Source organism: Acinonyx jubatus, chromosome D2, assembly GCF_027475565.1.
Source record: "Acinonyx jubatus isolate Ajub_Pintada_27869175 chromosome D2, VMU_Ajub_asm_v1.0, whole genome shotgun sequence".
In the NCBI taxonomy this organism is placed as follows: Eukaryota; Metazoa; Chordata; class Mammalia; order Carnivora; family Felidae; genus Acinonyx; species Acinonyx jubatus.
Genome location: NC_069393.1, coordinates 51,845,575 through 51,872,255, shown reverse-complemented (window position 1 = coordinate 51,872,255; position 26,681 = coordinate 51,845,575). Strand labels below are relative to the sequence as shown.

Sequence of the window (26,681 nt, the reverse complement as noted above, 5' to 3'; positions counted from 1 at the left end):
ACACACACACACACACACACATCTCCTGTGTCTTTCCAGATTTCTTCCAACAAATCCCCACAAATGACAGACCTCAGATTTAATTTAAAATTATTTTAGCTGACATCAGCTGAGGCCCAGATCCTCAGTGTCAAGACGGAACAGAAAACTGCATAAAACCCATAACTTGAGCTGAATTATCCTGACAATTGCCCAAATTTCTATACCCACTGAGAGAACTACTTTCAGACCGACATAGAAGAAAAAGCACATTGGTGTATTAGGTGATGGCTCTTGGGAGTGTCCAGTGTGGGAATCAGGGGACCGACCTTCTGGCCCGGACCCCTGACTGTACCTCTTCCAGCTGAGGGACCATGGACGTGCTCATATCTCTGAGTTTCAGTTTTCTTATCTGGGGTTGTTGTGAAGATTACAGTAATTAACTCGTGTAATGCAGTAAGGACAAGGCCTGGCACATGCTAAGTGCACGGTGACAACAGGAGTTGTTATTATTCCAGATAAAATCAGTGCGGTTCCAAGTAGTACAAACCTGGAGGCAGCAGAATGTAATGACCAGAGACTTTTGCTTAGATATCCTGGGCTCAAACCCTGACTCCAGTACTCACTAGCTGTGTGACTCTGGGCAAGTTACACAGCCATCCTGTGCTTCAGCGACACCGTCTGTAGAAAAAACAACAACAACAACAAAGTCATTTAAATTGTACCTGGAATCATGGAAATGTTGTGAAAATGAAGTGAGACAATATGAAACACCTAGCACAGATGGTAAACGCCCAGTGAATTTTGTCTGTCATGTTTCCTTGTGTTCTACAAAAATAAAGTTAATTAACTGCTTCCGCAACTGCGCGGAGGCTTCCAAAGTGGTAGATTTTCCACTTTGGTGGGTTAGTAGCCAAATTGCCTCACAGTAAGCCTCCGGTTCAAGCGGCATCCCCTCAGGTAAGCGGATGGCAAGGCCCCTCAGCCGGAAGGAGGTCAGACGTTCCATCGCGTGGCACGTGGGCACGTGACCTGCGCTCACCCAATCAGGCGCTCACCCAATCAGACGCTCACAACTGGCAAATCGGACATTGTTAAAGCCGGGGGGGGGGGGGGGGGGGGGGGGCGGCTGGAGGTGGGAAGGCTGGCGTCTCGGGTTTTTCTCTCTCCTAAGGTTCATGATTGCAAAATCAACACACGCTCTTTACAACCAGGAGAAGTAGCCGTAGATACATTCAGAAAGTGTGATTAATCTCTTTGCAAAACATCCTCAATTCTCCTCGCCAGTTTGCTAAGTCCCTCTGCAGCTTGTTCTCCCTAAGGTCATAGCCATTGCTCAAGGTCAGCGGAAGTCTGTTGTACTCACTCTGTTATGGCTCCGGACTTTTCCATAATATAAATGCACCACTATTTTTTTTAAAAACACTCCTCTTTGGCCAGGAACCTTTTGGATATCCATTGCAGTTTTCAATGTACATCCTCATTGACCAAGCAACTCCCATTTCAGTAATCAATCCTACAGAAATAAAGCACTAGTTTTCACGTAAGGCTGCACATACAGTGTGCACGTAAGGCTACTTACGGCACATTGCTTGCAATATCAGAACCTGGAAATAACCTAAATGCCCAGCAATCTCCCCCAATCTGTGTTGTTTATGGCATTTGGTTTGAGGGGAGAAAACTCACTGTGAAAGGTGTTAATGGGGCGGGGGGGGGGGGGAGTGTTTAATGAAAACCACTACTCAAACCCAGGTGAGAATTGGGAATTTTAGATTCCTTCCAACAATGAAATTTGAGACACTTTTCATTCTCGGGGGTTAGGGGAGGCAGGAAGGAAAAATGAGATAGGTGTGTCGAGGTGGGAGCACCACAGCACAAGTGGGTCATTGTTAGGTCTATTTTACCGACGTGGACAGCAAATCTGAATCCTTAGACAACCCAAGTTCAGATTTTGCTTCCATCCAGAGAGTCTCAAACCACTTAATGCATGAAACTCACCTGGGACTCTTGGTAAACTGCGGGGTGATTCAGCAGGACTGAGGTGAGGTCTGAGTTGGCGCACCTCTAGCAAGCAACAGGGTGATACAGATGCTGCTGGTCCGTGGACCACACCTTGACTGTAAGGATCTAATCGATTCGCATCCGCTATCTGAACTGAATTTCCCTCATTTGTCAAATAATGTCGTTGATTAGGATGGTCATCCATGTGAGTTTTCCCAGGACTATCTCTGTTTTTGCACTGAAAGTCCTGAGTCCCAGGCAAACCAGGACAGTTGGATTAGGTCAGAGTCAGGCACCTCAGAAGCCTGAGAAGTCCTAAAAATGAATGAAGTAGGCTGGTTGGGGACTTTGGCAAACAGAAGAACTTAAATATCCACTCTCTCAAGCTCTACCCAAGATTTTCCAACTTGCAACCTTGGCCCAGATGATCCCTTAGAAATTCTGAGAAACTCTGTAATAGATCTTTTCTGATGGCAGCTACAAGTGTCCATAGGTAATGATGAAAATATTAGATGAAATGAAATATTACAATGAAAATTTTAGAAATCAATGACTGTCCAGAAACAAGATGAAAATAGTTTAAAGAGAGGGCAGAAAAGGAGGCTCCCCCCATCGATTTGAACACTTAGTATGGTAGCCAGCCCACAACGATTCTCAACTCCCAGTTTTCACATCCTTATGTGGGTCTCTTCTATCCTGAATAGGGCTGACCTGTCTAGTCCACAGGATATTGTGATGACAACTATATTTCAATAATAATTTTTTAAAAATAGGACACTGTGGAAATGATGGGGCTTGACTTCCTAGGCCAGGTCATTGAGGCTTCTGTCTTACTGCTTTTTTAGATCACTTGCTCTAGGGGAAGCCAGCCACCATGTTGCAGGGATACCCAAGCAGTCCTGTGGAGAGATTCATATAGCAAAGTACTGAGGCCTCCTGCCAACAGCCGAATGAGGGAGACATTTTGGAGGTGGAACCTCCAGCTTTAACCAAACCTTCAGAGGATATAGACCCATCCAACATCTTAACTGCAACCTTAGGAGAGATTCTGAGATGGAACCACTCACCTAAGCCACTTTCTATCAAACTCCAAAAATTCCCAAGGACCCAAAACCCAAGAAGTTGCAAACTGGCAGCCAGTAGGGCTGCAAACAAGTTGTATCTTGCCTGCATCAGTTTCTTTTAATGTGAATTAGTTACCAAATCTAAAAACCAGGATATTCCCATGTACAACTGGATTTCCAGCACCTCCTGAAAAATTAGAAGGACTTTTATTCCGACAGATCAAGGACAGGCCAGAGCTGAGCAGGACCTGCCCCTCCAGAGGGGACTGGCCTGCCCTGTATCAGCACACACTGCCGCCCCCCCACCCCCCACCCCTCCCGCTGTCTCTCTCCCTGCCTAACGCCACTTAACATTACATGCTGGCCCTCCTAAGACTCCTCCTTTACTTAGAGATCAGAACCCTTTTCACTGGTGATTCTCAAAGTGTGGTCCAGGAACCAATAGCACCTGGGAACTTGCTAGAAATGCAAATTTCTAGCAAGCCAGAAATCCAGAAATTCTGGGGTGGAGCCCAGTAATCCGTATTCCAACAAGCCCTCCAGGGGATTCTGACACATAAGAAAGAACCACTGTTTCTCACAAATGAGGTTTCTTGCTTGGGGGCACTGTATTAGTTTTCTAGGGCTTCCATTAAGAAGCTTAGAACAGCAGAAATTTATTCTCATAGTTCTAGGGGCTAGAAGTCTAAAATCAAAGTGTCAGCTCCCTCTGGAACCCAGAGGGGAATTCTTCATTGACTCTTCCTGGCCTCGGGTGGATTGAGATACGTCACTTCAATCCTCTGTCTCTACATGGTGTGTCTTCACATCATCTTCCCTCTGAGTGTGACTGTCTCTGTGTCCAAATTTCCCCTTCTAATAAGGATTCCAGCCATGTTGGATTAGGGCCTACCCTAAGACCTCGATTGAAGTTGATTATCTCTGTAAAGACCTTATGTCCAAATAAAGTCATATTCTGATGTCCTAAGTGAGGGTTAGGACTTCAACATATTTGGGCAGAAAGGTGGGAGAATACAATTTACCCATAACAGAAACCATTTTCTGCTGGTCAGCAAAAAAAAAAAAAAGACAAAATCCTGATGATCTGGCTCTACCAGTGTGCAGACTGAGCCCCCCGCCGCACCAGAAATGCCAGAAGTCTGTACCTTCAGCCAGGCTTCATGTCCGATCCTTGGGGGCCACTCAACTCCAAGTTCTCAAGGCACCTGTGAGAGCCCGAGCACTTTCAGAGACACAGCAGGAGCAAGAACCTGGAAGCAATTTGGTCTCAAATAATCGGCTCACCTGCCCTTTTTCCCTGGCACATGTATAAACAAAGAATACGATTTTTTAAATTGAGGGCTAATCATAATGTATCGAACACTGAACTGCCAGTCCTAATTCTGTGTTGTGACTTTAAATTTCTTTGAGCCTCAGATTTCTCAGGTGTACACCGAGGGGTTCGGATGACCTGTCTGTAATCTCCCTTCCAGCTCCAAAAGTCTGTGACTAATTGACATTAAAGGAACTTTCCATTTCAGAATACCTAATCCCCTCCTCTGTCATGGCATAAGCCACTGTTACGTTGACTGTATGACTGTATGTAATGAATCAATTCATGTGTTTTGTCAAATCTCTATTATAAGCAAAGCCCCTTGTCTTCTTTTCACAATGCGTTTGAGCTGAGTGAACCCATTAGTGACTTCAGATAAAAATCTGGAAGCATCTATGGTCAAAAATGAGTGAGTAGCTTTCCAACTCCTCCGGCCCCCGACGGACAATGGAGGGGACTGGCAGTCGTGAGAACTGCAGTGTGGGTCAGTTGCTGTGCTGCAGGGGTCCGGTTATGAGTACTGCAACATGATAACCCTCGCCCAGAAAACCCACCACGTAATCCAGGGCTAAGTTTCCACCCTGTCCCAGGTTTCTAACTCAAGTTGACTCTACTTCAAAAGAAGGAGAGCTTGTTTGGCCTAATACCCATGAAGTGCCGATTTCAGGAACACAACATGCTGTTAAACCACAGCCGTGTAAGCTTGCGGCCACTGAGATTTTCCAAGGATGAGTTTCACTTTTCAAAGAAAAACATGGCACCGCAAAGCCGGAGAGACATGAGGTGACGGGTGTTGGTTGGCCCCAAGAAGCCTTCTCTCCCCAAGAACACCTACTCTGCGTGGGTGTGTTCTGGGTGGAGGCCAAGGGAGGCACAGGAGGGCGGGCTCACTTTCCAGCCATGAGACAGTGGCTGCCTCAGACTAGCTCTCCAGAGGGGAAGAGAAAGGACAGCTGGGCAGAGTCGGGCGTGGACGCGTGGCATCGTGGAGGCTGGGGAGCACTGGGGAAGGTGGCAGGGTGTTACAACCCTAGAAGCTGGGTCAAGTGGATGCTCAGCAAGACACAGCCGGGCGAAGCCCCGCTGCCAGAGCAGATGCAGAAGCCGGGGCTGGAAGCGCTCGGCCACAGGGCGGGAGGGAGGGTCCCCAGCAATCCACACAGGGGACTCAGTGTCTCTGTGAGATCACACGTCAGGCCCCCTGGGCTCCCATCTTCATATTTGGCTCCCAAGTTTGGCAGAATGGTCAACAAGAGCTGCCGAATGCCACTGGAAGATGACGCAGGGATGTCCTGTCTCCCTAGATTGGAGTTCATCTGCATTTCAAAGGAAAGTGAGTAAGCTGCGGAACTGATACAGAATCAAAACTCAGAGAATCACGACTCTTTAGTTTTGTGAAGGAACTAGGGGGTGATTGAACCTAACCTCTCCTTCCATGTCAGAATCCTTACAGTGGCTTAGTTTTCCAGCTTCTGAGTGGATGCCTCCACTGACAGGGAGCTTGTTCACTCGTAGGGTAACCTGTGTCATCACCAAGGGGCTCTAGTCACCTCAAAATGTTTTCCTTATATGGTGTTAACTTCTTCCTTCTAACTTACCCTCCTAAGTGCATGCTCTGTCCTTTGAAACAGGCCTGAACCTGTATTTTCTGCAACAACCCTTTAACTATTTGAAGGCGGAGCCGCCAAAACCTCTCTAAACATCCCTAGTTCCTTGCATGGTACTTTTGTGGGACGGCTCCTGGACCTGGTTAAGGTCATCCGAACACTGCCCCTGTCCTTCGAAAAATGTGTTCTCCCCTTCCCCAAACTGAGGGCCATTTTCCAGAGATACCAACAGCAATGTAGGTCAGATTGTGGGCTGTATGTGGGTAACGCTGGACACCTGAGCCAGGTGACCTCAAAGACCACAGATCGTGACCACTTCAGGAACTAAATGGTGATCCAGATCCACCCAGGGTGCCCAGGGTGACCCTTCCAGAGAAGCCAGGCAGCCTTGACCGGGCCTGAGGCTGAGTACTTGCTAAGCCTGGGAAGTCCGTAGCCTCTCATTGTTTGGGGTAAAAGCAGGCCCCGGGCCAGAGTCCGTGGATGCTGGATTTCATGGACACTGGTGGGGAAAACCACTGGGCCCTGAGGTTGGCATAGAAGGGAGAAGCCCGCCCCCTTGTGGACCTCTGGGGTGTGGCAAGGTGCAAAAGCACCCTGAAACCTCACTGATGAGGGGTCTAGGGGAACAGCCACTTCCTGTCACGCTCCCATTTTACTGGTTGCCTCTGGCAGCCTGCAAGAGAAGTGATCTGGCCTGTCAGAGGGCAGGGGAATGGTAGCAGGGGACACATCCAGAAGTTAGGAGGTAGAGACCCCTGAATCTACTTGTCTGCCAACAGAAAGTTGGAGATAAACCAGGCAGGTGTTATTAGCTGCCGGGGAAAAAAAGAAAAAAGCAAAAAGCAAAAAAAAAAAAAAAAAGGCAGCAGGAGGCCTTTCCTGGTTCAGCCACTCCCTGGGTGGCCCCAGGCAAATCACAGTCCCTCAGTGGGCCTCCCAAGGCTGAGCTGGGTGAAGGCTACATCCCTCTGAATGCTCACACATTATAGACCCAGCTGGAGGTTTCCACATGCCTGTACTGACAATAGCTTGTCATTGGTGGTGCCACACCCCCTGACTGAAGACAAGAGGGTTTATGGGAGGTGGCCGGGGCAAGGGCACGTGTGGAATGGGAGGCAGAGGGCACCGACTTGGCCAGCTTGGCTTCCCCACCAAGGCCCTGGAGAGCACACCATGACGGTTCAGCATGCCGCAGGAAGCCCCTCAGCCATTTCTCACAGTGGTCTCCCCTACCTTGGGCCAATCCATACCTTGGGCCAATCCTAAATCTAGAACAGTCACCTCATCCTGAAAAACTTCTCCACTGAGTGATGCCTGAACACTGACCCAAAGGTGTCCGTGTCATAAAACATGCTTGCCCCAGCTAGACGTGATCCAGGCCTGTTTAATGTTCAATATGGCAGTCCACAAACATTGATTCTGCCTCACGTCCAAACATCTCTACACTGTCTTCACGCAGCACTAAGCGTATTATCAAAGGTTGTGTTTTTAACGTATTTTCAGGGTAAATTCTGTACTACTCTGTAATCGATGAACATAATTGGGCTAAATGTAACCTGGGAGATTCAAGCCAGAAGTGCTTTCCTCAACATTCTCCAGATGATAGAGGCAAATTTTAAAAATTGCATTATATTTTTAAACGGTTCGATTTTTTTCCTGCACTATGCTCACAGAGACATGGGGTCACAGAGTCACCAAAGATGTTATTTTAAAACACTTAACTGTCCTCTGGCAAAATGAAAGGTATTGAAACCCTTATAAAATATGGCCTTGTATAAATTACCTGAAATAATGTCCTCAGGCTAATGTGCTTCTAGCTGGAAGGATCTGGGGCAAATATTACGAGGGGAGGGGTCATCTTGCACACCAAGTTTCACTAAAGCTTTGGCTGAAACTAAATAAGCCTGTAATTTCTCATTTAAAAAAAAAAAGCATTATAAAGTTATTATAAGACATTTTAAGTTATTATACAAACACCCCTTAAAAATTAGAGGATTCCAGCAAGAAGTACAATCCAAGTTCTACCTAAAAAGTAAAGTCAGGTGGAACATGTAACTCTAATTGCAGACAGAACCCTTTTCAAACACCTATTTAGACCACCCAGCTTCTGCAGTATTGCCAAATTCTAAAATTGTAATGAAAATTTTAAAGTCCAAAACCTACAAGCCATCAGAGGTTCAGTAAGCAGATTGTGCCATTTCAAAACTGAAAATGTGCTTGCATAAGCAAGTCACCGGGGCTAACCTTTCTGGATAGAGAGTCTGGCCTCCAGTTCAGAACATGGCTATGCCAGGGTCAGAAATGTGACCAAACTGCGCTTTCACGGAGGTTAGCCAAGGTTCACAAGGTCATGACTGGGCCATTTTATCAGTCCTGTCAGGCTCACACCCTATTGCCTGGCATAGATAAAAACTTTATCTGTCAGCTTGCTAAATCTACTCCTCCCGCCTTATTTTCAATAAAGAAAAGCCTGGACTAGCTTATCTAAACCAGAGACTGGCCTCTTCCAATACTGTTTTCAGATGCAACTTCTGGTCTCATTTTTGGTCACTAACTGTCCATAATTAGAGTGACCGGCTTCCTCTTACCTGAAACCTTCAGAAAAACAGTGCTGGCACTCTGCAACAACATAGATTCATTATGTTTATTAAACGTACTAAGTTTATGGCTGAAGGTTTTAGGTTAGAGTAGGATGTTCTCAAGCATTACCTTTTCAAATTCATCTTTCCCCAAAGCAAAGCAAGCAAAAAAAAAAAAAAAAATCTAAAATTAACTTTCATAGATTTTCCAAATAGGGAATCTAAACCATAGAAACATTTACAAATGTTGGACTAACTCACACTCACATTTGTATTTTTCTGATAACTGTGAAGAGAAAAAGCAGCTAAAGTTTCTTCCTCACAGAAAATAGGTATGCGCAGATAACAAAGCCATGCAGGTAGATGCTTAGAAATCTGGCTAAATATACAAATATAAAACCAGTGAGCTTTCCCCCCACAGGAATCTTAAATGCAAGACAAGCACCTTCAGATTTTACTTTATTTGGAAACTATCCAAATTCATTATTTTAATATTTAAAGACTGTGGTACTGTAGTAGAGACACATAAATATTATAATATACATTTAGAAATTAAATATAATAAAATCAACATGACACTATGTAAAACCTCATGTGCACTTCAAATAAGTCTGAAGGCTGGGCATTCACACCCATCAGGTTTCCCCCTGGAAACGGGTGAACCTTGCAGGGAGATCATCCACAGGGTACACAGTGGGACTAGTTTTCATTGTAGGAGGTCCATTTAGAAGCCGCCAGTCACAATGCCTGGCCAGCTCCACTGTAAATATTTTGAGAAGAATTTTTGCAAACTCTTTCCCTACGCAGCTCCTCAGGCCGCCTCCAAATGGAATGAAGCTGAACCTGGACGCATCCTCTGGGTGAGGCAGCATAAATCGGTCAGGATTAAATTCCTCCTTGTTGGTGAAGATATCTGCCACATCGTGAGTATCACAGATACTGTAGATAACATTCCAGCCCTTGGGAATCTGGTATCCCTGCAAAAGATTATGAAGTCCCAAGGGCTGACAAACTGGAATCTAACTTTCAACAACAAAAAGTTATCACTGATAACCGGACCAATTATGAGTTGAAAAAAAGGGATGTGTGGAGAGAGACAGGGCAGACAGACATTTTGATGGTGGAAACACGTGCGCACAGGGGGCAGGATGATGACATCAAAAGCATAAGAAATTGAAACCAATGCACAGGGAAGCAAGGGGAGATTCAAAACCACAACAAATTAACTTACATTTAATTCAAAAGTCTTAAGAGCGACCCGAAACCCTCCTGGAACTGGGGGATTCAGTCGAAGGGTCTCTTTAATAACACACCCAATGTATTTAAGCTGTCCCAAAATTTCCATGTCCAACTTGTTGTCTTGATTGCTTTTGCAAAGTAAACCCTATCAAAACAGTCATACAGAGGTGAACGGTTATTTTGTGCTCCAGTAAAATCAGCCCAGCAGACGTAAACAGGGCTTAAGTGGCGGCCAGACCCAAAGGGCCCCATGTTGGGAGTTTTCCCCCTGAGGGGGAAACTGTGAGCAGCTAATGACCATTTGCCTCCACCCCTCGGCCCAAATCCACTATCTATTTACAATTCCAAGAGAAGGCTTCTCCCCACTTAGAACCACCAAGCTTCTCCCCCGCCCCCATCACCACCACCACTGTCACCACCACCTAGGAGTCCCCATTCATGCCCTTGAAATACAAATTCGAGAAAGTGGAATCCAACTGAAAATCTCCAATGCACTGCAAAAAGTGGAGAACGCGTAGGAATACAAGGATCAAACCCTGCCTGAGTGGGATCACAGCTCACAATTCCTTCCTTTTTATTCACAAAGCTAATTCTCTTTCTCACCGGCCCACCCACCCCTTGGCCCTGCGCTTTCAAAATACTCAGAGAAGTCAGCACACTTACATATTGGCAAGATGGCTAGGGGACAGCAGAATTTCTCAAGCTAATTTCAAGGCCAATGTCCCCCTACCTTACTCTTGAGCTCCTCTCGAACCTTCTGGAGAACATGGGGGTAGAGCCCCAAGTAAGTAATCAGAGACGTGGCTGCACTAGCTGTGGTTTCATGTCCTCCAAAGAGGAGTTCGGTTGAAGATTGCTTTAGTGCCTAAGGATGGAATAATTCAAACGTTTTTTACAAGTTTGCATGCAATTTTACACAGCAATCACTTAGAACCCAACTGAAGGTTCTGGAAAGATGAGCCGAGCTAAAAGTTTGCTGATAGAAAGCCAAGGAAGGCTACATTTTTAAACATAATGCATAGTCCCTTTCGTTCAGCTAGAGCAGGGAGGCCAGTAAAATCCCACTACGCTGGGAATTCTTGAATGAAAGCCTTGGTTGTATTAAAATCGCCCAACATTCTTTATTTATATTTTGCAAATTCCAACGTTCCCCGGAAAGCCTGGTAGGGCTAGGGCACGCTCCCTGTTCCGCTGCATCCTCTCCCACAGCTCTCCGGACCCGGTGTCTCAACCTTCTGGGTCCCATCCCTGGGGTCTGGGCGGTCTGCTCACTGTGGAGTCTGGGCGTCAGCTTTGGGGACCCCAGGTACCGCCCTTGGAAAGCCAGAGGACCAAATCCGCAGTGCCTCTTCCTGGAATTGCCACTCACCTGCATGTCCAGCCTCTCTCCCCTCTCCCACGAGTGCTCGATCAACAGCTGCAGCGCATCTTTGCAGCCACCGCCCGCCTCCGCCTCCGCCTCCGCCGCCCGCAGCCCGCAGATCTTGGCGCGAATGTTCTCCTCTATGCGCGCGTGGATGAGGTTGCGCGCCTTCATGCCCTGAGCGCAGAGAGCGCACCGCAGTGAGCTGACGCCGAGCCCCCGCGTCCCCGCGTCCCCGCGTCCTCGCGCCCCTAGCTCCTCACGCTACAAGCTCTTTTACCCGGTACAGCCCACTGAAGGGCACGTCGATGGGCAACGAGAAGAGATTGCGGGTCATTTCCTCGAAGGCCTCCACCAGCTGCTGCTCCGCGTCCCCGCCGTTCGCCAGTCGGGGCTCACAGCCCAGCAGGATGCGCATGGCGATGCGGAACATGAGGCGTTTCACCTGGGGGTAGACCAGGAGGCCGCGCTCGCCGCAGCTCAGCCACTGCTCCAGGCAAGTGCCCACTTCTTCCGCGATCACCGGCACGTAGTACTGGAGCGCCTCGCGGCTGAAGGCCCGCATAATCACCTGAGCTCCAAAAGAGGGAAAGTGTTAAAACCGCCCCCCTCGCCTTCCGGGATCCCCTTCCAGCCCCCCTCACCGCTGCCAGACCCAAGGCACTTCTCGGCTGATAGAGCTAAACTGGGCTTGAACGGGTCCCAACCGACATCTCGTGCAGCTAGCGCTCGCCCGGCATTTATCTGCTAGAACCCCTCCAGGGGACAGGGTCCCCCTCCCTGTCCGGGCACCGCCGCCCTCACCTTCTTGCGCTGCTTGTGCGAGGAGTCGTGCAGGTTGGAGAGGCAGCCGGAGCCCAGGATGGTGCGCACCGACGCGGGCCAGTGAACCGACACCAACCGGTGCTCCCCGAGCAAGATGCGCCGCACGTTGTCGGCGCCCATCACCCGCACTGTGGGCCGCCCGAACAGATGCGTCTTGTAGATGAAGCCGTATTTCCTGCGCTTCATCTGCAGGAACTTCCTTCGCTGGGAGAGGAGGGCGGAGGAGAGAGACAGGCGTGAGGGGGCGCCGGGGAGCGCCGCGCCTCCGGCTAGCCCGGATCCTAGCCATAGTCACCTCCCTCAAAGGGACGCCTACCCTGGCTTCTGGAAGCCCTGAGCCCAGTCGGGCTCCTGAGAATCGTCCTGTCCCGCCCAAGCTCCCTTACCTGTAGCACCATCTGCAGTGTTTCCCCAAAGAAGGGGAAGCCCATAGTTCCGGGGGGCAAAGGGAGCGCGCAGCTGCGGTCGCGGCTGCTCACGCAGTACAGGTCCCAGAGCTTGATCGCGGCCAGGAAGAGCAGCAGCGGTAGCACGAAGGTGCAGAGCGCACTGGCCAGCAGCGCCGGGAGCCCCATGGCGCGCCGCGGCCTCCCGCGCCACCTGCCGCCGTCGCCAGCGCTCCGAACCCCGCCGCGCGCCCGCTTTATAGGCGGCCCAGGTTGCTGCCCACGTTACCTTGGTCAGACAATTAGTTCACCCAAAGTTCATCTTTAATTGCGGATTGGGCCCCTGGCTCCTCCCCCCGCGAGGCGCTGCCCAAAATCTTTAACCGTTTGTTCCACGCCGAGGCAGAGGCGGCACGGTGGCTGCTTCCCTCGGAACGCGCCTCCTGGGGTGCGAGGCTAGAGAGAAACCTGCCTCCCCCTTACAAGGTGTGCGGGGCTCCGAGACGGCGGCAGAGGCCGACTTGGGCTCCGGGGAGCGGGAACTCCAAGCCCTGGGCTTCCTGGTGATCTTTTTGGAATCCCTCGCGCAGGGTCCGACGGGCGGTCCCAGAGCTGCCTTCAATGGCTTTTCATTTTCAGGCGCCGTGTGGGCTCCCTTCCACCTGCTGGCGGAAGCAAAGGGAAGTGCGTTCAGGGACCGACTGGCTTGCCACGTCCCACGCTGGGGAAACTGAGTTCCAGAACGCAGAGCAAAACGCAGACCTCCCGAATCTCCCGAAGATCCCGCAGAAGAGCCCAGGGCCAGAACCTAAGCGAGAGCCAGGGTGGTGTGTGCGTGCAGGGCGGGGGTCAGACATGATCGGAGGATCATAGATCCCAGCTCCCCAAACCCCTCAAGGAGGTCAGCACTCATGAAGTCTTGAAAGGTCCAACTTAAGGGTACAAGAGAGCCTCCAGATCCCTCAGGACTCCAGGTGTAACCTTGCACAAGTCAGAGCCCCAACTCTGACGCCCCAGCGGGAGACCACAGGGGCAATTCATCCACGGCTCAGCGCTCTGAGAACCGGCAGCAGCCGGCCGGATTCCGAGGGCCCTGGGACTCATAGCCCCAGCTAGGCAGAGAGGAAGGGGATCCTTAGGCCTGGGAAGATGAGGTGACAGAGATAGAGAAAGGAAAGCCCAGGAGTCTGTGCTCCGGGGCTCGGCTCCATCTCTACTTGCACGACCTGGAGTGAGTCACCACAAATCCTTGCTCCTGTCTCCTTCTCCTTAATATGAAGGCGGTAATTCCCAATCCGTCTACACAACACCCCGGGATAGTTGTGTTTTCAAGATGGGCTTCTGGTTGCAAGTACTTTCCCCAGTTCCACGCACTAGATTACGTCACCAGGATGACCTGGAGCCTTCCTCCGCTCTCACGGCCCCCACCCACCGAAGCCACCCGGGTGAGAGGGGTGCTTGGCCCTGAACCCAGGCCTCTGCTGGCCGCTAATGGGAGTGTTGAGAGAATCCATCCTCGGAAGCAGGTCTGGCCCTTGCCCAGCTGCAATCAGCCGCTCCTGCAGCCGATGCCTGATGCCCGGAGCTCGGACACTGCGGAGTGCACGTGCGCTCCCCACCTCTCACCTGGCGGGGCCACACGCATCCTCAGTTTGAGCGCCGGACTCACCAGCCGCGCGGAAAACGAAACAGAATACGTTTGTTTAAAACTAAACGCCGGCTTTTGCAGGAGCACGCCGCACGCCTCGGAAGGCGTCCTTTGTAAATGGAAAACTCTTTGATCGTAAGAGCTGTTAAATACGTGACCCTCCCGCGGTGGTCCCCAAAGCTGGCGGGATTGGAAAATGTGGAGTCCTAGGGACTGCACGGTCCCGCAACGCTCCAAGCCGGAGTCGCCACAGAGCTTGCTTGGCAGTCTGCGTTTCCCGCATAACCCTACTCGGTGTTTCAGAGGCTCTAGAGAAGGGTCTTTCCCACCGCCATTTCATCTAACCGTTTGGCGACTGCAAACGGTGCCAGCCAACTTCTGGGCACCAGCACGAACCGCGCGAGACGCACCAGAAGTGATTCGCAGAAATCCTGGGCCCGCCCCTTTCTAGACAGCGCTCGGGCCGGTGAGCAAAACTGGCGAGCGGGGGCGTGACCTGGGGCCCATTCCCAATCCTCTGGCCTGACCTGCCTGTGACCCCTGCAGCCCGGACCGTGACATCCGAGTGAACTCTGCAGGGCCACCTCGCCAAGTTCAGCGCGCGCCGGGTCACAAGATGAGTGGGGCCTGCGTGCTGGAAATTGCCGGGGGAGGAGGAGAGTTCTAATAAATCTGCCCGTCGAGACACGCGGGGGCGTCCAGCGGGGTTGTCAGGCAGGAAAGGATTAAATGTGAAAGTGAAGATCATTAAAGAACATCTTGAATGGGGGAAGAGATCAATAAATTATCAACCCGATAAGAACTTTGATTAGAAAACTTGCCAAGCTTTCTTCAGTGGTGGTGGGCGGGATGAGGATTGGTTCCGGGAAAACAAAATATTTCCAAGATGTTTACAAAATAGCCTCCCGGTTGCTAAGGGTTGGGGGTGGAGAGTGTGTTGTTTTTGTTTTTTTTTTTTTTTGGGTTGTTTTGTTTTGTTTTTGTTTTTGCTGGAGGAGGGAAGTGAGGACCCAGAGTGAGACGGGAGTCAGGTCAGTTCCCGGCACCCTTCCTCACCTTTTACCCTCCAATCCTTTTCCACTTCTTGGGCACCCATTCCTGTCTCAGGGTGTTACACTCGCTGTTTCCTCTGCTTGGGGAGCACCTTTCCCAGATCACCGCTGGCTGGTTCCTTCCGAAGTCACATGTCACCTCCTCACGGAAGTCTTCCACCTTCCCACCCTGCAGAGTCTAGCCCCCAGGTACCAGGTATTACAGCCAGCTTTTATTTTCTTGACAGCACTTACCACCGTCTGACATACTCTCGCTCTTTCGCTTGCTAGTTTATTTATTATCTACCTCCTTCGTAAGCATATGCAGCCCATGAGGGCAAGAACCAGTATGCTCCTTCCTCAGAGAATCTGGAACTACTGAAACAGGAGCTCAGATATTCCTTGAAATTACTGAAAATGATGTATCACTGGGAAATTGAAGCTGCCCCTACTGGAGCTTATAGTTAGTACAGATCCCAGAGCAGGTAAACCAGGTCTCTTACCACATACACCATGGAGGCTTTGGAGAACCTCCTTCCTATGTTTCTCCTCTCTTCCCCCCAGTCGGAATCCACCCCAAGCCTCAATCCTCCTGCCCCCTCCCCCTGGTGGAGCTTCTCAGCCCGGATGTTGTCTGCAGCCTCAGGGAGCACCCTGAGGACAGGCCCCGGTTCTGCCACTTTTGCTGGCTCCACTGCCTCCCAGAGCCCATGGCCTGGCGCCGGGCCTGTGATCAGCAGTGGGTGATGAATTGCCCTGCATGGGGGTTATGGCAGTGTCAGCCGAGCGCTCTCGGAAGGGCCCGCTGCGCTCTTGAGCTACTGACCCTGCCTGCGCCTGCTGCTTCCCCCTTTCCTTCTGGCCCGGGGATCCACCTTAAGCATAAGGTCAGGAGGGCACTAGCTTCCTTCTGGTTCACTAAGGGGTCAGCTTGGGGCCTCGGCGGCAACTTCCCTGGCTCACCCATCATGTCCAGCTGCCCTGGCCTGTCTGAAGATGGGTGGCAGGTTGCAGTGGACTGTTGGGAATGGTGCCACTGGAGGCTCTTGGCTTCGATTTAAACACCAGTGGAAACCTCTGTGTCAGAGTCCTTAAGCCATAGGGATCACTATGAAAGGACAAAGAGCTGAGCCCTACATGGTAGCCACAGACCCAGAGGCCCGAGCAAGGAGTAAGTGATGGGGTAGAGGAGTCCAGATGGGGTGGCCAGTCCACTGGCCAAATAGCCTGGGAGCACATTGCTAGTTCCTCAGGGAAGTCTTCTGTTTCTTCTATGCCATGGAGGGGGTTGAGGTAGTAAACCGGAAGGTCCTTGCAGCCAGCTATTACAGAGAGAATTCTCAGCCCAGCTCTTGGGATGTGCTCAGGAGGACAGCTCTGGGCATACTCTGGGGTGGGTCTTTCCTGGGTAACCTCCATCACCTTCCCACCAGGAAGCAGCTGCCCAGCTAAGCCTTAGCCTCCTCGCTCAACTGCTGCCGGGAAACTTTCTTCTTGGCCTTTCTGTTATCGCTAGAAATATCCCAAACCTCTCTGGTTATGTCTCAACCTCCCATGAAAATAATCCAGCCTTAGAGACATCTCCATGTGCCTGTTCTCCCTTGTATATGTGGAAAGATTAAACACGTTCTCGAAGTAGGAATTTTTCTTTTAAGAAGTCACCAGCAGAATCCAATGATATTGAGCTGTTCAGAGCCCTGGGAGAGCCCACAGTCATGTTTCTGCTGAGACTGAGACCAGCAGAGTGGCCGCGGGGCCCCAAGCCGAGGCCCGCTCCCTGAGGGCCTTCCGTTGGGCGACTTCTCGGTATGTCTTAACTGTAGCCCAAAGCCAGACCAGAGATGCGCTTCCTCCCAAGGGTTGCAGGTCCCAGCTGCGTTCGCTGGGTCTCTGGCACGGTCCAACCCTCCCCTGACAATCGTCCCCGCGGCCCCAAGATCCATGCAACCTCCTGGGCTTGGCACAGGGAGGCGAGGACCCGCAGCTCCTAGTGAAGATCTGTTCCCTCCATCCCTGTTAGCAAACCTAGTAAAGGTTTAAGAGGCTGGGCTCAGGACCTTTCCTTCCTCAGGGCTCAGAGCCCAGGAAGCACCTTCCCACCGGCCTGGGCGCTTCTCCCGGGCTCCGTGGGCGCAGTGGCGGGGGCTCGCGCTCCTCCGCCCTCAAAGTCTGGCACAGAGCTGCATTCGGTGACCGTTTGTTGAGCGAGTGAGCGAGCGCCCTGCCCGGCACTAAGAAACCTAAGAAGCCGCAGATGGGCGGCGCTGAGAGCGCGCCGCTGCCGCTGGCCAAGCCTTGTTCCGAAGCGCAGAGGGTCAGAGGCGTAGCCCATCTCGCGCCGCCGAAGGCGCGAGCGGGTGGAAAAAGAGCCGCAGCCCGTCCACCGGGTGCACGATGGGCACGGTCTGCATGGCGGGGAAGGCAGGCGTGGCCAGTTCCCAGCGCGCCGTGCGCACCAGCTCCACCGCCAGCAGCTGGAGCACGGCCTGTGCCAGCTCCCGGCCGAGACAGCTGCGCGCTCCGCCGCCGAAGGGGATGTAATGGAAGCGGCCGCAGGCGCCCCGCGACTCCTCGCCCGCCGCGCCGAAGCGCTCGGGGTCGAAGCCCTCAGGCGGACTGCCGTACACTGCGGCCGTCTCGTGCGTGTCCCGGATGCTATACATCACGCTCCAGCCCTTGGGAATCTGGTAGCCCTGCGGGGAATGAGGAGACCCACCTGACCACGAGGCACCTGGGACCCAGGCCCGACCCGACCCTCCACCCTGGGTGCACCGACCCTCCACCCTGGGTGCAAACAACAGGCTTCCAAAAATCGGCAGGAACGTTCATCTAACCCGGAAGCTAGGAGAACGCTCTGCGTTCCAATTTCAGCTCCTTTTCTGGTGAGCTGTGTGACCTTAGGATGGATACTCAATCTCTCTGAGCCTCAGTTTCTTAACTGGTAAAACAGGAACAAAAATGCCCGTTTTGTTGTTGTGAGAATAGAATAAGTCTGGCATATATATTGATGGTCAGTAAATGTAATCTGTTGTTATGTATGCTTCAGTGTTTTGTTTTGTTTGTCTTTCTTTTTTCTTCTGACATTAGATCAAGAGACCTAAGTTCTAGTTCTGCACCCACTCTCTGCATGGGCGGGAACAACACAAATGACAGGGACCCTCATTCCTCTATGATCTGCTCAATTAAAAGGCTCTTCTTTGCATTGAACTGAAAACTGACTCTCTACCCGAACACCCTCCCACCCCCATTCCACTTGCTGTGCAATCATATTCAGGTCTGGTAGCCACACTTTAAGGAAGCGAACATGGGACTCAAACCCAGGCATCCTTAAAAGGTTGTAAGGCAGCCTTCATGTTTCCTCTATCCACCTTCAGCTTTTTCAACTATTCTTTTTGATGTGTCTTCCAACCCCCTAACTCTCCTGCTTCCCTAGCCTGAATAGCTTCAGGATGTCTATTCAGTGGGTCTCAACAGGTGACAGATCTTGGAATCACCAAAAAACATTGTCTCTCTCTCTCTCCTCTCTAGGCCTCAGTTTTCCCATCTGTAAACTGGACAATGGCTCTCCCTCTGCTCCCCCTGGTGGACCTGTGCTCCTCTTCCTCTGTTTCCCTTAGAGACTGTAGAATAAAGTCTGAATTCCAAGATGCAGCATCCAAGACACTTCTAAACACCTCATGATTCCACCCAACTTTGTCTGAATGGTCCCCCTCTCTGCTGGTGTGCTGTCCCATTTCAAATGTCAGCCCCCAAAACATTTTGGTGTCATTCCTTACTACAGATCTCTATCTTCCTCACATCCATTGGGTATGAAGTATAGGCCCTGGCCTCCTTTCTCTCCTGATGATTTCCTCCAGGGCAGAATCCCGGTAGCTATGGTTCACTCCACCCCTGGTGTGGAATGGGCCACAGATGTTCCTTGGCTGTTTAAAGCGAGGGTCAGGGAAGGGAGTGCCCCATCTCTGCTTGGAGCCGCCCAGCGACTGAGCTGGGGGTCGAGGGGGACCGCAGTGACAGCCATTCAGGCAAACATCCTCAGTTTCACAAGTTTAGGGCTCCACTCTGATGCTGTCACTGTGCCGCCCAGCCCTGACACCACCTGACTGACGTGTCAGAGCTGGAAGGGACCAAGACTACTTCCTTCCAGAGAGCAAACTGAGGCCCAGAGCGAAGAGGGAATTGCCCAAGGGCTTAATACAAACGGAGCCAGATCGGGCTAACAATGGCCGGTTCCTTGCTTGTGAGGCAGCAGAGGGTGGGGTACGGGACACAGCTGGGGGACTCTCCTTGTTTCCCACCCACACTCACTGGCTAACGGGAGTGCTGCGCGGAGAAAAGAATGTCTTATTCTAAAATTCGGTTCTGATTGAGTTGACCGACCCTCACCGCCGCTGAAAGCTCAAGTAGGCGGGGTTCCTAGTCTTATCCGCTCACCAGGCGCCAGGCTTCGCGCCCCCTCAACCGTGCTTCCAGGTAAACGGGACAGGGCTCGGCGCCCGTCGTAGGCGGAAATCGGAGGCCCCGGGGGGGGGGGGGGGAGGGGCGGGAAGAGGTGACCTCGCGGTCCTAATCCCCCCGACCCCGCCCGGTCGACCCCGCCCGGTCGACCCCGCGGCAGGAGGCGGCGGCGTGCGGGGCGGCGCGCGCACTTACGTCGAGCTCGAAGGTGCGCAGCGCAGTGCGGTAGCCCCCGGACACGGGCGGCAGGAGGCGCAGCACCTCCTTGACCACGCAGTCGATGTAGCGCAGACGGCCCAGCGCCGCCAGGTTGAGGTCAGGCTCGCAGCCGCAGTCGGGCCGGGGCCCCGCGCCGCCCCCCGCGGCCCCCGGCGCGCAGCCGCAAGCGCGCCCCAGCCCCTGCGCCGCCAGCTCCTGCCGGATCTTGGCGACGGCCGCCGGGTGCTGCAGTAGCAGCAGGACGAGGGACGTGCTGGCACTGGCCGTGGTGAGGAAGGCGGCGAAGAGGAGCTCCACAGCCGTCTCCTGCAAGACAGCCCGGGCGGCGCTGAGTCTCCCGCAGCGGGCCCTGGCCGCAAGGCCTCCCGGCCCTATGGCTGGGGAGCAAAGGGCCCAAATTTACCGTTGAGCAAAAGCCAGAGTGGCAGCTCCGTAAGCAGGCCCGGAGTCGATCGAATCCCAAGTCTGCCCCTTGAGAAAGCCACATATAGCAACGGCCCAAACCAGGATCTATCCACTTACTTTGGAAGGGCTCCCAGAGACGCGAGGAACTTATTCTGTGTGCTATTCTTAGTGCTTTAAGCGTTACTCCTTTGATTCTCATCCCAACCCTGTAAGGCACAATTACTGCCCTCGTTTTACAGAAGTAGAAACTGAGGCTCCAAGAGGCGCTCAAGGTAGTCCCAGCGGCCGGGCTCAGGAGTCCAGTGCTCTAAACCACCTGGTGGTGCTGCCTGAATCCCTGTTGGGCGTCCTGACAGTGAATTGGGATGGGAGGAGGACAGAGGAAGGCACCTGTAGCAGCGGCGCCAGCCTCCAAGCAAAGGAGTCATCAGGGCTTCCTCCTCCAGCTGGGTGGAGTGGTCCAGTGAGTGATTAAACCTCTTCTTGGTCTGCACTGACTAGTAAGCACAGAGGGCTTCATCCTCCAAGCCCCAGCACTTACTGCCTCCCTCTGCCCTCCCAGCTCCTGGTGTCTTCGTTCCTAGTGGCACCCACAGTTTGTGTTTATACATTTATTTATTTGATCATGGGATGAATGTGTACCCCTCCCTTCCCGCACCTCAAGGCCAGGGGCTGTGTTTTGCTCACCACTATATCCTCAGTCCCAGTGTAGAGCCTGACACCAAATAGATATATCATAATATCTGTGGTATGAATGACCTGGTCCAAGGCTAACTGCCCGCCCTGGACAACATGGGGAGTCCCAGTGTCCTTCCTGGCCAGGCCTAATCTGCCTGGCCTGCCCCTGATGCCCAGACCAGAACTGAAGATTCCTGATCAGTGGGTTTCTTCCTGAGAACCTGGAGGGTGTTGTACACCCTGTCAAACACTCCTTTTCAGAGCTAGGAACTATTCCTATCCAGGGGCTCTCCCAGGACTCATTTACTTCTAACCCCCTGGATTCTTGCAGCTCTCATAACCCCAGGAGTCAGGAGACAGATTATTAGCTCCATTCTCAGAGAAGAAACTAAGGCTGAGCCTTACCCTGCATGGGTCTTGGAAAGTGGGAAATTAACTCAGAAAGACTGGTAGTTGCTTTTGGAAGGGTTGAGGTGTTCCCATTTCTAACTTTCCTCTGCCTCCCCAACCTCTCCACTCCTTTTTGTGTTCTCCAGCAGGTCCTGGGGGCCATTCCAAAGCTTCTCTCCTTACTTCCATTGCCTGTGCTCTATGCATACATGGGGAGGGGCTCTAAACTTGGAGAGACCACGCAGTGGCCAAAGAGGTTAGCAGTGCCAGGTGACAAGGTGGCTCAGGGAAGGAGAATGTTGATTTCCAGAAGAAGAGGGAGCTTCAAGGAAGATATGGAGTTTGACCCTGAGCCCTTTGGGTTTGTAGAGAAAAGGAGTGGAGGGGGTTTCATAGACTGGGGACTGCAGAGGCAAAGGCATGGAGTGACAGAGAAGGGTGTGGGTGAGCAGGTCTGTTTGTGGCCAGAACCTGTAAGTAAGGGCCACGAATTCATGCCTTTCCACACTCCTACAGAGAGGGATGGTGACTGGCCCAAGGCCACAGAGCTGGTGGGTATGGCTAAGCCATGGCTGGAACCCATGTCTCCCCTTTCCCCTCCCCCTAAGGAGTTCCCAGGGCTTAAAGTGGAGCCAAACAGGACTCTGTTAGGGGCCGGGAGGAAAGGATGTAGCATGTGTATGGAGACCTGCTAGGAATGCAAAAGGGGGAGAAGTAAAACCTTCCCACCACCTACCTTCAGCTCCTGCACTGAGAGCTCATGGCCCAGCTCCCTAGTGCTGTGGATAATCATGTCGAGGGCGTCACTCAGCTCGGCAGCCTTGTCTTCGTGAAGCTTCTCTGCGATGGCCTCCTCCAGGTACCGATGTAACTGGTCTCGTGCCCGGATGCCCTGATATGTGAGGAGAGAGGGGAGGTGGGACAGGAAGTCTGAGGGGGCCAGGCATGCACACCTAACCCCCAAATCTTCTTCCTTGGGCTGCTCTGGTCCACTGAGATCCAGGTGTCAAGTTTCTCAGCTTAGCTTCATGCCTGGCACATAGCAGGAGCTCAATAAATGCTCAGGAATTTATCCACCATCTCTACACATAATTCTCTCTTGGTGATCACATTCCATACTGTCCCTGGTGGGGTGAAATCAGTCCATTGCCCTTTGCCTTCACTAGACTAGGCAGGGGCAGTGGGCACCAGTGTAGACAAGAAGGCACACTTTAATGGATCCAAAAGAGCTCTGGCTTAGAGAACACTACTGGAGGTGGGTCTAAGCATTAGCCTCTGTAAGCAGGTAGGCAAGAGGTAGGCAGTTCAGGGAGCAACACAGCAAAAGCATCTGAGCACTTGGGTTTTCAGATCATAGGAGATGGGGTTCAAATCCTGCCTCTGCTGGCCGGCTGTGTGATCTTGGGTAAGTCACTTAACCTCTGAGCTTCAGTTTCTTCACCAGTAAAATAAGAATAATAACACTTTGCAGCCTGAGAGGATTAAATCAGAAAAAGCATTCAAAGCCATCAGCCTACAGCATGCCCCTTTATACATAACCATTCTTTTTATTCGGGGAAACAAAAACCAAGGCATCAGGACAGTGAGAAGCCCCAGCTTACAGACAAGGAAAAGGCAAATTCGGCCCTCCTGGTTGCTCTCTGGGCCTGGCCCACAGCTCTGAGGTCTGAAGAAGCAGCGGTTCTCTGATCCAGAAATCAGTGGGGCCGCGGCCGCGGACGGGAAGCCAGCACCCACACCTCTCTGACCCGGGCTAGGCCGGGGGAGTGTCTGCGGGGCGACTGCTCCCATCGGTTCCGCAGCCATCCGGGCTTCCACAAAGGCGCTGGAGGCCGGGCCAGGGGGCACCGCTCTGGAGACGTGCTGGGATGACGGCCTGGGTGCCCACCACGGAGACCCAAAGTCAGGAAGCCAGCGACTGCTGGGTCGAGCGCGCGGGCCCGGCAGGCGCGGCCCGGAGAGGCTGGGATCGCACAGCCAGTGAGGACAGGCCAGCCCCGACGCCCACCGCCACACCATGCCACCTCCCCACCCTGGGCGAAGCCTCGGTTCCCCCGGAGAGGCGACGCGTGGGGCGCGCAGAGAGACTGGTCTTCGCCTGGAAGACACACCCACGCTGGGAAGCCCCACGAGGAAGGTCTGAGGCCAGAGCGGCAGTACCTTGCGCAGGCCGCTGAAGGGTACGTCCAGGGGCAGCGAGAAGAGGTTCTCTACAAACTGCTCAAAGGTCCGGGCCAGCTCCGCGCACTGCGCTTCGTCCAGCCGTAGCCCCAGTAAGATGCGCGCAGCCATGCGAAAGGTAAGAGCCTTGGAGGCCTGGTAGACAGCAACCGGCCGGCGGGCCGCGCACCAGGAGCGCACCTCGCGCCGTAGCACCCCCTGCAGGCGGGGCACGAACCGCTGCAGCGCCGCACGGCTAAACGCTCGAGCCAGGACCTGTGGGAAGCCCGCGGGGTCAGCACTGGCCATGGTCCGGCTTCCTCTGCTCCGCGATTCCAGAGGCACCAGAATGCCAATGTCGGTCCCCTTCTCTTCTTCTAAGCGGCCCAGACCTAAATGTGTTGGCTTTTGCTATCGCCATTCCCAGACTCTAAATCTCTGATGTTTACAGTCCCTCCCATCCATCCAGGTTCCAGCTGCCACTCCCTCCGGGAAGTCGTCCCTGGTCCCTCTCCAAGGGGGGCTTTCTGGTCCCTTTTCCCCACCCATTCTGGTATCATCCACACATAGAAGACTGGAGATGAAATGTCCCTTAAGTCCCAGTCCTAGCCTTATAACCCAAAGCGGCAAAAAGTAAGGGACTGGACCAAAGCCACCACTGGTTAGCCAGGGGGCTCTGCCAGCTTCCAAGTGTGCCCCTGAAACCTAGCCCTGGCCTGACCCACAATAGGTGCCCAGGAATCGCAGGTTTTGGCTCACCTTGCGCCGCTGCCGATGCGGCTCACCGACTGAGCCGATCAGAGTGTGCGAGCCCAGTAGGATGTGCGCGCTCTGCGGCCACTGGCTGCGCACCAGGCGGTGCTCGCCCAGCAGGATTGTGCGCACGTTCTCGGCGCCGCTCACGCGGATCACCGGCCTGCCTAGCAGGTGCGTCTTGAACACTGTCCCGTAGCGCTCCCGGCGGGAGCTGTGGAAGCGAGAGCCCTGCAAGCGAGGCGGAGCGAGGCTGGAGCTGCTGGGTCTCGGCTGGGGGTCTGGCCCAGGCCTTCCGACCGCCCCTCGGTAACAACTCCCTGCTCCAGGCCGGCGCGTGGAGTCTCTACAAAACCGAGTCTCAAATGGGCGTCGCGACTACCCTATTGAAATGTAGATTCTCCTGTTCCCGTTGGGGCGCGGAAGAGACTGAGGCTCAGAATGGGGATGTGAGAGCCCGAGGGCTCATGGCTGAGAGCGCCCGGGCTTCCTGATTATGTGCTTGCAGGGTATAGAGCGAATGCTTCTTAGAACCCCTCTGTTCACCCTGGCGTCGTGTCGTGTCGTGTTTAAGTAGCGCTGGGGATAACCCCGGTGACATACGGTCCCTTCGAGGGAGCAGCTGGACAAAGGCGAGGTCTGTGTATGCTCTCTGGGACCCTGGGCGATAGGACGAGACCGGCTACGAACCCTGGGAGCACACTGAGAGCGAGAAGGGTCCCGTGGGAGTCAGGGTGGAAGGGGTCATGTCGGGGTGAGAGCACGATGGGGTGTGAGCCACTCACCTGAACTAACCAGTGCAGCGTTTCGCCGAAGAAGGGCCAGCCCATGGAACCCTTGGGCAGGGGCAGGGCGGAGGCCCGGTCCCGGCTCAGCGTCCAGCGGAGCGTCCAGAGGTGTTGGGCCAGGCTGAGCAGCAGGCCGGCGCACAGGAGAGCGGTGCCCGCTGCCCCCAGCACTGACAGGCAGCTCAGCCCCCAGGGGAACATGGCGAGCCTGCGGGGGGCGGCCAGGCGGCTCGGAGCACTGGGGGCGCGAGAGCTGGGGCGCTGGTAGCACGCAGTGCTCACCTGTTCGGTCCGGAAAGGGCCTGGGGCTTGGGGACCAAAACCGAGATTTGTAACCTCGGACAGGGACTTCGCTCCAGAAGCAGACCGGTAGTAGAAGGCGGCAGTGACCACACGCCCTTAGGGAACGTGCCTTCCTCTAGTCCGACGCCTTCTGGGCCCAAATGCCAGGTCCTCGCTGGGGTGCCGGCTGCCTGGGGACCGGGGGCGCCCGGCACCCGCGGCACCTCCCACCTCCTCCCCGAGTCAGCGCTCCTTTGATAGAAGCAGCCAGCGAGAGCCGAGAGAGGAGCAACTCACCGGTGTCGCCAACTTGGGCTGCGGTCACCGGGGCTGTAGACCCCCGCCCCAGCTCCCTCTCTTCCCGGCCCACCCTGGCCACATTTATATAGATATTGGCTCCCTCCCTACGGACCGGTCCCGACTCATACAACGTGACGTGCCCATGCATATTTAAAGCCCTCCGAGCAGAGTAGTGATTGGAGGCGGTGGGCAGCGGCACGCTCACCCAGGGACGAGGAGTAAGGAGTGGCAGCCGCCGCGGCGCTCGGGCTGGGCTGGGGGCCGCGCCCCGCGCCGATCCTCGGGCGGGGCCTGCGATTTCGCGCCAGAAGTGCCCGGCTGTACGCCGCAGCCCCGCGGGTGGGCGAACCCCGCGCTCTCGGCTAACGCGGGCTCTGTGGCATCCCCACCCTCGGGGTTGCAGGTGCCCCTTCCCCTTCCGACACTCCAAGGTTAAAGGGTTATCCCCTTTGCTCTGTTTCAATTCCCAGGGAAACCGGGGTCTTAGATGCCTCGCATTGCAAGCACCTACAAGGGGGAGCCGGGGTCGAGATTCCCGGACATCCCCACACCGCCCCGGTTTCTGACCTACCACTTCGGGACCCCTTCAAAACATGGTCGTGTGTGTCACTGCTGCCCAGAGCGTCACTGAGACACCCTAGTCCCACCAGAGGTAGAGATCTCCGGGCGCCCTACGGGTCTCAAGGGCCGATTTCACCGTTCCTTCCCACTCCGGAGGCCACCCCGCTCGACCCCAGTCAGTCTACCTGGTTGCTTCTCCGTTTTGTGTGGGTCCGTCCGAGGGCTCCAAATGCCCCAGGGTTCGTGCCGGTCCCTGCAGTGCCACCCGCGGGTTGGCGGGAAGGGGGCGGGATGTTGTATGTATTATAGAAGAAAGGGAACCCCACACCATCACCGCCATGGACCCACGGTGGTCTACTCCAAGCAGTCCTAAGGCGGCGTCTCTCCGGATCCGGGGACGCCTCAGAGAAAGCCAGAGAGAGACATCCCGAATGCCCTGCAGGGCTGGGTAAGGCGCGCGAGGGGCAGCCACATTCCACAGTCTTCAAAAAGAGCTAGCTGTTCACCGCTCTCTTCTAATTTCCAGATTTTATTGTGCCTGAAGAATTACCATGTTCTCCATGTAGGTTTTTTTTTTTTTTTTAATGTGCAGTACTTTAGGATTGAGGCGGTCAATAAATACTTGTATCTTTGTTTTGGTGACACTCCCC

General features: G+C 53.6%; 2 protein-coding genes and 1 long non-coding RNA gene across 4 annotated transcripts in view; all 3 read right to left on the bottom strand.

Annotated features, from left to right (window-relative positions):
• LOC128312615 (uncharacterized) overlaps positions 1–1,031 on the bottom strand; it is a 73,577-nt gene extending 72,546 nt beyond the window's left edge. For both annotated transcript variants that reach the window (XR_008292114.1, XR_008292115.1), the window contains exons 1-2: positions 754–1,031; positions 530–660 (exon numbers count right to left, since the gene is read on the bottom strand). This is a non-coding gene — a long non-coding RNA (uncharacterized LOC128312615). The remainder of the gene's footprint in view (positions 1–529; positions 661–753) is intronic.
• A 7,956-nt stretch (positions 1,032–8,987) lies between these two features.
• On the bottom strand, positions 8,988–12,547 carry LOC106965851 (cytochrome P450 26A1). Its single transcript, XM_015061934.3, has 7 exons — positions 12,359–12,547; positions 11,952–12,176; positions 11,428–11,718; positions 11,154–11,324; positions 10,515–10,649; positions 9,777–9,929; positions 8,988–9,522 (listed from the first exon to the last, which is right to left on the bottom strand). Exons 1-7 carry the CDS (start codon positions 12,545–12,547, stop codon positions 9,181–9,183), a joined length of 1,506 nt encoding a protein of 501 aa, XP_014917420.2. The 3' UTR covers positions 8,988–9,180.
• Positions 12,548–13,016: 469 nt separating this feature from the next.
• Positions 13,017–25,089, bottom strand: LOC106965845 (cytochrome P450 26C1). The gene is made up of 6 exons (XM_027062641.2): positions 24,886–25,089; positions 24,107–24,331; positions 23,348–23,623; positions 21,924–22,079; positions 19,691–20,020; positions 13,017–17,730 (listed from the first exon to the last, which is right to left on the bottom strand). The coding sequence occupies exons 1-6, from the start codon at positions 25,087–25,089 to the stop codon at positions 17,353–17,355; spliced, it is 1,569 nt and encodes a 522-aa protein (XP_026918442.2). The 3' UTR covers positions 13,017–17,352.
• Positions 25,090–26,681: the final 1,592 nt, after the last annotated feature.

Bases quoted from the DNA above. Each gene is read 5' to 3' on its own strand.
- LOC106965845 (XM_027062641.2), bottom strand. From the start codon at position 25,089: ATGTTCCCCTGGGGGCTGAGCTGCCTGTCAGTGCTGGGGGCAGCGGGC. The intron at 23,624-24,106 runs GTGAGCCAAAAC...GGCTTCCCACAG, and splicing joins CGCATCGGCAGCGGCGCAAG to GTCCTGGCTCGAGCGTTTAG. The intron at 17,731-19,690 runs GTAAGTGCGCGC...CATTCCCCGCAG, and splicing joins TGCGCACCTTCGAGCTCGAC to GGCTACCAGATTCCCAAGGG.
- LOC106965851 (XM_015061934.3), bottom strand. From the start codon at position 12,547: ATGGGGCTCCCGGCGCTGCTGGCCAGTGCGCTCTGCACCTTCGTGCTA. The intron at 11,719-11,951 runs GTGAGGGCGGCG...TTTGGAGCTCAG, and splicing joins CGCACAAGCAGCGCAAGAAG to GTGATTATGCGGGCCTTCAG. The intron at 11,325-11,427 runs GTAAAAGAGCTT...CTCTGCGCTCAG, and splicing joins CCTTCAGTGGGCTGTACCGG to GGCATGAAGGCGCGCAACCT.